At 49.2% G+C, this 8,774-nt stretch overlaps 1 protein-coding gene across 1 annotated transcript in view; it reads right to left on the bottom strand.

Annotated features, from left to right (window-relative positions):
- Positions 1–8,774, bottom strand: part of LOC109300678 (endothelin B receptor-like) — a 35,773-nt gene that overhangs the window by 9,976 nt on the left and 17,023 nt on the right. The window contains exons 3-5 of the mRNA XM_019521434.1: positions 4,362–4,474; positions 3,120–3,324; positions 2,216–2,365 (exon numbers count right to left, since the gene is read on the bottom strand). Of these exons, the coding sequence (XP_019376979.1) occupies positions 2,216–2,365; positions 3,120–3,324; positions 4,362–4,474 (468 nt within the window). The remainder of the gene's footprint in view (positions 1–2,215; positions 2,366–3,119; positions 3,325–4,361; positions 4,475–8,774) is intronic.

Here is an 8,774-nt window from a genome sequence, read left to right as displayed (position 1 = left end):
GGAAAGATCTGTGGCAGCATCCACCGTAGTCTCCCTTAACCCCCTAGACAAGGGCTGTCCAATGGACTGCATGTGGCCTGCAAGGGGTTAAATTGTGGCCCATGCAGTTGCAGGAGCCTCTGCATTGGCAGTGCTTTGAAATTCAGGGAGCAAATGCCACCACCATTTCCCCCTCCTCCCTCCCAAGACTCCTTTTTCTGCAACCACATTTGGGGACTTCAGTCAACACTGCTGGCTCAAATCACTGGCTAATGCAGTGGCTCCAGCAGCTGTTGCTCTTCTGGCAAAGGTGAGTCATGTAGCCTCTGAGAAGCCCTATGGGCTGAATCCAGCCCCCAGAGTCAAAGCTGAACAGCACTGCTCTACACATGTCCAAAGATAAGGGAATTTATAAGAATGAGAAGTATTGGAGCTGAGCATCAGAGCTGACCACTGTCCTGGTGCAGCAAGCTTGAGTCCAATATTCCTCCCAGTCAATGGAAAGCTACTAGGAGGTCTGAACACACAAGGGCCAGCCATTGCAACCAATGAAACAGTGACATCTTTGCAACCTGTTTCTGCTGTAATAATGAATCATGTATTTAACCAGCAGGCAGTCAAGAACATTTAGAGACCACTGTGCTTTAGAGTCCCTTGTCTTCCCATATACAGTCAGACTGAGACAGAATAATGTTGCACTGTTATTCTTGCATGCAGGTATTTTTAACTATTGCCTGGGTAACCCTCAAATGTATCAGTGGAATGAGCAATCGCAGACCATAGTAATGGGGAGACAGAGACCCAGTCATACCTGGGGATGGGTTCTATATCCAGGTATCCCTTTTTGTCCTGTGTTGTAGGAGGGGAAAGTCTATGACTTTACTGTTTGCAGTAGGGGCGGCACTCTACAGATTGATTCATTTGCTCTTCCCAGGAGACTATCTGTGAACTTTGCTTCCTTTCAAATACAGTAAAGCATTTTCTTGTGGATGCTCAATTTGTGCTTTTCAAGTACACATGATATTAGTAAATCAGAACAGAATTTTGCTTGTTTTTTTGTCTTCTGTCATATGTGATAGCTACCAACTCAGGACAGTGGTGAGGAAAAAACTGAAGACAACTGTGCAGTAGTACCAGACAGCTTGAATGCCTGGATAGATGGGGACAAGGCCAGGACCAGGTGGACTTATAAAGAGGCATAGGTATCAACTGGCCTGATAGAGAAGAGTCAGAGGAAACAAAGTAGAGGAGCAGTACTGAGAGCTGACACAGCAGAATGAGGACAGCAATTCAGTGGAAACAAGTCTCCACCATCACTGACATTGCAAACAGGAAAAAGGACTAGTCTGAAGAGCAGTGGGCTTGAAGGACTGTGAGACCTAGCCGGGGCGGATATTGAAAGCCATGTCCCTGCACTGAGCTATGCATCTTTAATTCCAGCATTCAGAGAATGCCAGTAAAAAAGAAACAGCATTATATGTTAAAAGGAAAGATGTAGGAACCCGCATGGAACCTGAAAGAAGGTATAGGCTGCAGGAAGGGATAGTTGGAATAGGCACCAGGAAGCACCTCTCTGTGTGTGCCTGGCTGGAACACTAGCAGCGCTTGAAGCATCTCTGTATAGTGCTGTTAATAAAGAACTAGTTTAGTTTAAGAAACACAGTGCCTCTCATATAATAATGTGAGAGTTGCCCAGCTTGCGGCACATTAAATAAGGAGAGCTGCTGCCTATGAAGTTCTAAACATCACCAGTGGTCTGACTTACCCCTGTCAAAAGTGTCATTAAAATGAGCCTGATTCTCCTCTTCTTTCACTGGTGTAAATCATACTTACAGCAGTGTAAAATTCAGTGTAAATGAGATCAGAGACAAAATCCTTGTCTGAGCCTAAGGCACTCTAAAGAGCTTTGTTCTACCTGCCTATCCTTGTATATACTTCTAAGTATTTACCTGGAGATGAAAGGTTAAGTGTTGAAAATGACAAAACGTGGAACTATGGGGAAAATTATGACCATGTAACCATTATTGATCCAGGCAAACTCAGTGAGCTCTGAAATGTATATAGCTAGTGGCCACAGGTCCTGGTGTAAATTTGCATAGCTCCGTTGTCTTCTACTTCATTGACTTGGGTGGAATGAAGTAACTTTGTACTCATTAATACTGGGGCCAGTATGTGTCTATATTCTGTCTGCAGCTTACTTGGCAGATGGCTTGGTTCCCTTTCCTGGTTTCCTTACCCGTTTCATGTGGTCATTGAGGGCTATTCTCATGCCATTTCTCTTGCTCAGCATCTCACAGGACATGAGAGTGTAGAAGACACCGGTGCATGCCAGAGGCAGGCAGAAATAGAAGCCAAAAAGCCACCAGTCCTTCACATCTCGGTAGAACTGCACGCAGAACAGAAGAGTCATGAGGAATGACGGAAATAATCAGACTGGATCCCAGGGTCCAACTAGTCCTGTCTCCTGCCTCTGACAGTGGCCAAGGAAGGGCAATCATGAGAGGTGCAAGTCTTACATTCATCTCAGCCCATGTGAAATCACTGAACACTGGCTTGGGAGGTTTGGCTTAGAGGTGAGCATAAATCCAAACAGATCGGAGCCTGAGCGAATGTGGCTGTGGATCTAGATGACAAGTCCTGATTTAGCTCCTGTCTCTCCAACAGGCTGAACCAAAACTCTGGTTCACCTGCCAACCAGTTAATAGTAAGGCACCAGGGCATGTCTATGCGAGATGCTCCATTGCTGTAGCAATGAGCTATGGTGATGTAGCTCATCATTACACTGACATAATGTTGGTGGGCACTAACCATAATGCCGCCACCACTGCTCAGTACCAACAAGCTACTGGACAGGAGGGTCAAAAACGACCCATGCGCCATTGGGACTGAACAGTACTGGCAGGTACTGCACAGTCAGGGGCACGTGCAGACATGCCTGCTGTGACCCAAATGGGAATGTGAGCCAAATCCCAGACCTTTCCAAAATTTGCCCAATCCTGTTATCCCCTGCCTTGTTCTGAGGACCAGGAGAAGGTGGATACCATCCACTTCTGCAGCCATGCATGGGATGAAAACTTAGACGTGCCTGGGCCCCCACCCCATCACATCTCCCTGCAGACAGAGGAGGGAGTGGTACGCACCATCATGAAGCTGGACTTCTGTTCAGAGGACAGCATGCAGACCCAGAGAATCTGCTCACGGTAGTTCAGCTCCACCATGTCAAAGGCAATGGCTTCAGGGACAGCCAGAACAATAGCCACAGCCCAGATCAGCATCACCTCGACTGCCTTCCACATGGGGATTCCTATCCCTTGGATTCGGCTCCAAGAGGCCACCGCTCTATACCTGCCAAAGAGACATGAATGCAAAGGGAGGTTGTTCCCTTCCCTTCACACTCTGTACCTCACCTGCAGGAGCATCAGGAGAGCAGAAAGCAGCAAGAAAAGGGCCTGATCAAAAGGACTGCAAAGGGATGGATTAAAGTAGCCCCAAACCAACTTTAACTTCCACATTTCTCCATCTCCCCTTCAGGTGTGTTAAACCAAATTAGACTCCCTTGGATGTTAGTAAGGGACCGTCTGTGTGAGCCTGAGTCTAACTTCCAGTATATTAAACTCTTCTCTGACTTTGGCTTGGGGGAGCCATGGGGTGTGTGACAGTAAATGGCCACACTATGATTAAACCAAGGTGATGCACCTGGGGAGGAACAACCAGCAGCATACCTACAGGCTGGGGAACTCCCTTCTCATCAGTGCAGAGGCAGAAAAGGATCTTGGAGTCATCATTGATGCCAAGATGAACATGGGCTGGCAGCGTGGGGATGCAGTCAGGAAGGCCAACCGTACCTTGTCATTCATCGACAGATGCATCTCAAGTAGGTCCAAGGAGGTGATCCTCCCCCTCTATGTGGCACTGGTCAGGCCGCAGCTGGAGTACTGCGTCCAGTTCTGGGCGCCGCACTTCAGGAGGGATGTGGACAACATGGAGAGGGTCCAGAGGAGGGCCACTCACATGGTCGGGGCAGAAGGGCAGGCCCTATGAGGAGAGGCTATGGGACCTGAACCTGTTCAGCCTCCACAAGAGGCTGAGGGGGATCTAGTGGCCTGTTACAAACTAGTCAGGGGGACCAGCAGGCATTGGGGGAGTCTCTGTTCCCCCGAGCACTACCAGGAGTGACTAGAAATAACGGCTCCTACCCTGGGGGTCTTTAAGACAGGGCTAGACAATCACCTTGCTGGGGTCATTTGACTGCAGTACTCTTCCCTGCCATGGCAGGGGGTCAGACTTGATGATCTGCACAGCTCCCTTCTGACCCTAGAAACTATGAAACTATAAACTAGTCCAGCTGGAGAATGTGGTGATGGTGGTGATAGGTATGTTACCTGTCTATGCTGAGTGCACAGAGACTGAGGACAGTGATGCCCACAGAGGCCTTCTGAATGAATGGGACCAGCTTGCACACTTGCACTCCAAATGGCCAGTCTTCTGCCAGGAGCTGAGAGAGTGGGGGAGGAAGCATATGTGATTAATAGACATGTTAGACTTTTTTTCAGTATCAGAGAGTTGTCTTCAGGGTGGTAACTGCCCATGAAGGTAAGGCAAAATCATTAGAAAGCTTACATGTCCCCTCTTCAGCAGTCTATAAATAGGAGTGTAGGACCACTATTTATATTGTTAACCAGATGTATTCCAAGAGCATGGATGTAAAAGGATGGTCACATGTGCTGGTATTAGACCCAATGCCAGTATGTGAACCCATACACTGGCATTTTGGGGTCAGATGTATAGAACTCGGATTTGAATCCTTTAGGCCTAAGGCTTTTGGGTCTGGGCTGGATTCCTAATTAAAGAGACATATTTTTCAGAGGGAGCAAGAGTTTTGCAAAACCAGCTCCTGAATTTCAATGTAATTACATTCAAACCCAGACCAAATTCAGTCTTGCATCCAAACTTGAATGTGAATATCAACATAGGTCTTAATACCAGTTTTTTTGTTGCAATACTAGCTACAATAGACAATATTTCATTGCATGAGACTAAGAAAATAAGCAATGGCCAACTTCCTAAGAAGTAACCAGTGACATGAATATAGGTTAGGAGGTGTCTTGACCAGCATGATGGCTGAAAGGGACCTTGGGGTTATGGTTAATCACAGGATGAACATGAGCCGCTAGCATGACGCTGTAGTCAACAGAGCTAATAGCATACTGGGATGCATTAGCTGACGTATTACGAGCAGGGCTAAGAAAGTGATACTTCCTCTCTATTTGGTGCTGGTGAGACCCCAGCTGGAGTACTGTGTCCAGTTCTGGACATTGCACTTCAAAAAACGTGGAGAATCTTGAAAGGGTCCAGAGGAGGGCCACAAGAATGATTAAGGTCCTGGAGGACAAACCTTATGAGGAAAGACTAAGGGATCTGGGACTGTTCAGCCTGGGGAAGAGAAGGCTGAGGGGGGGACTTGGTGGCCATCTATAAGTATGTAAGGGTTGAATATCAGGAGTTGAAAGAAAACCTGTTCACGAAGGTGCCCCAGGGGAGGACAAGGAGCAATGCCATAAGCTGTTAGAGGATGGTTTCAGGTTGGATGTAAGGAAGAACTTCTTTACCATAAGGGTGACCAGAATCTGGAATAGACTTCCCAAGGAAGTGGTGCATCCTTGCAAGTCTTCAAGAGGAAACTGGATAGACACCTTCCTGGGATCATTTGATTTCAGCAGTGTTCCTGCCCAGAGCAGGGGGGGTTGGACTCAATGATCTTTTGAGGTCCCTTCCAGCCCTTAATTTCTAGGATTCTATGATACTATGTAATTCTTCATTTTTTGGAAGTCACTGGTCAGACTCAGACAAGTCAGGAAAGAAAGATTCATCTAGGACTAGTTCTTAATTGAACTCAGGGAGATCAGGATTTAGCCAACAAAGGAGGAACTAACAAAAATAACAACGTTGATTCTACCACAGGCCAAATTTTGCTTCCTTTACCCACTTGATGCCAGTAAAAGGTACATGCTTGAGTAAGGTAAGCAGAATTGGCCTCCCACAGCCACCCATAAAGGACTCTCCCTGCTTCCTGTCCATCAGTGACAATGGGGCTGAATGAAGTCTTGCCCTCATTCTATTGTCTACACTTCACTGAACTTCACAACTTCTGGTTTATATTCATGGTAACTAGGATTCCCAGGGGGACACACTTTTTTCTAAAATCATGAACAATGTGTGCCCCTGGAGGCTGGGGAGCAGGGAACGGCGACCACCTGCAGGCGGTGGCAGTGGGGGCATGGCGGTGGTGAGTGGGGAGCTCCTGCAGGTGGCTGCAGCGGTGTCAGTGGCAGGGGAGGGGGAGGGGGAGGGTGACGAGCACCAACCTGCAGTCGGTGACCACCCACAGATGCCGCCAGCAGCATCAGCAGCAATTGGCGACTCCCCACAGATGCTGCCGCCGGTGTCAGCGGTGAGCGCGGGGGTGGTGGTGAATGGCAACTGCCCACAGGCGCTGCTGGCAGCATCTGCAGCAGCCAATCACAGGGCGTGCACCGCCAATCCCGGGGGGTGCATGTGCACCCCCTACATGTCACTTCATCCCAGGAACTCAGTGGCATTACACCAGAAATGAGTTCACCCCACAGTACTTATTTAGCATACTGCCTGGCACTCATGTAATAAAACTGCATACTTATGATGGGTTGTTATGCTAATTTATAACTGAACATAACCATTTGAAATCCAATTATTGGGCTGACTGACTCAGGATTACACTGGCAAAAATCATTTCTGTGCATTACAGATTTGAATTACATGCATGCATGCAAAAAAGAAAGAATTAGTGCAACTTGAAGTCTGAGATTTTAATTTCATAGAAGTCAGGAAATTCAGTTAAGCAACCAGAACTTTGTGCCTGTTAAGTGTGTACTGAACAGCATGTTTAGGCTATGGCCATAGATTTATAACCATGACAGGCCTGTACCTTTCAGTACTTTAACTGGTGTTAATCAGGGGTAATCATAGCAAGGAAGAGTGAATAGTATACTGTACTGAGACTCAGAAGATATGGATTCAGTTCCTTGCTCTGCTGCATGCTCCTTCTCTGTGGCCTTGAAGAAGGCACTACTGGAGGCTGGATCTACCAGTTGTGATGGGCTTTGGAACCAATAGCGGATTAAGATTTATTGGGGCTCTGGACTCCAGAGGGAGCGGGGGCCCCTTCCTCTCCTGGTGCTGCCACTGCCAAGGCACAGGCCTAGTGCCAGCCAAGGGAGTCTGGAGTGACCTGGCTGGGCTGGAGCCAGGGTGGCACATACCTGCCTCTCCTCCCTGCTCCCTGCTACCCCCCACAGCTGGAGTGGAGCAAGGGCAGATGGGGGCTGCCTGCTGTGGGCTCAGGGCTCTCCACCCTGCTGCCTTTTCCCTGGGGGCTGCAGCACAACTTGCCACTCCCACTGCTGCCTGGCGGGCAGGGGGTGCACAGCTAGCATGGAGTCCCTGGGGCAAAGGCAGCAGGGCAAGGAGACCCAAGCTTACAGCAGGCAGCCTGCATCCACCCTGCACACAAATCCAAGGGGGCACATGCCCTTTCCCTGCCCCCCATGCCTCCCATGGGGGGTACACACAGCAGCAGTGAGCTGAACCCCCCCCCCAACACACACACACACCCTGGATAAGCCACCCATGGCTCTGTCCTGCTCTCTGACTCAGCCCTAGGTCCCATGTATCACCCAAGCTAGGAAGTGCCTCCAGCACTAGCTCCAGTCCCTGCCCCTGCCCCACTCCCTCCCTGACAGTGGGAGCCTTGATCTGCCCCCCATACCTCTTCCCCCATATACTTACCTGCAGGAAGCTGCTCTCCATGCTGCCCAGCTGCATTCCAGGCCATGTGCATGTACACAGTGCCCTCTGCATCTCACTCCTGGCAGCCCCAAGCAGCCCCTTACAGGCTAGAAACCCTCCGTTTCCCACGGGAACCCAGGCATGCAGAGGGCCCCTGATTGGCAGGGGCTTCTGGCCCTGGGCCTCACCACCCCATGTATTAATCCAGCTATGTTTGGAATAGGTACATATTCTCACCGTTTTTAATAGGGGAATATCCATTAATGTTGTTTGAAATCTGTGGTGGTGAAAGCATAGCAATCACCTAGGTTTAGCCTACTGGGATAACCTCAGCCCATATTGCGAGAACTCTGATTTCCCCTTTTCTCTGTCCACTGGATTTTCCTATGTTACTTATGCTCCTTCATCCTGCCAGAAACCCCTTTCCTAGAAGCTTGGCTACCCGTTCTGCCACCCATGCCACTGCTCACCTCCTTACCAACTACCAACCTCACATTTAAGCCTCCCATCATCCACTGTTCCCTCTGCCATGCAGGTGCTTTGCATTGTCAAGCCCCTGCTTAGGGGGGCCTGATCTCAAAGGGCCACTGACATTAGCAGAAAGACTCTCACTGAATTCAGCGGGCTCTGGATCAACATTACCGATGAACAAAACTGAGCAGGGACCAGATCAACCCCCACAACCAGGACCCCCTCAGGCCCCAGGGGAGGCGCACCCAGGCCTAGGGTCAGTGAGGACCTAGTCAGGGAACTTCTGGAGGGACTGGACATATTTAAATCAGCTGGTCCAAATGATCTCCACCCCAGAGTGCTGAGGGAATTAGCTGACGTCATTGCAGGACCCCTGGCATGGCTTTACGAGCACTCATGGTGCTCTGGTGTGGTGCCAGAGGACTGGAAGAGGGCCAACGTGGTTCCCATCTTCAAAAAAGGGAGGAAGGGGGACCCAGGAAACTATAGGCCAGTTAGTC

The sequence above is a fragment of the Gavialis gangeticus genome, unplaced genomic scaffold (assembly GCF_001723915.1).
Source record: "Gavialis gangeticus isolate Ggan-Ray unplaced genomic scaffold, GavGan_comp1, whole genome shotgun sequence".
Classification (NCBI taxonomy): domain Eukaryota; kingdom Metazoa; phylum Chordata; order Crocodylia; family Gavialidae; genus Gavialis; species Gavialis gangeticus.
Note: the sequence above shows the minus strand (reverse complement) of the source record. Positions and strands in the feature narration are given on the sequence as shown.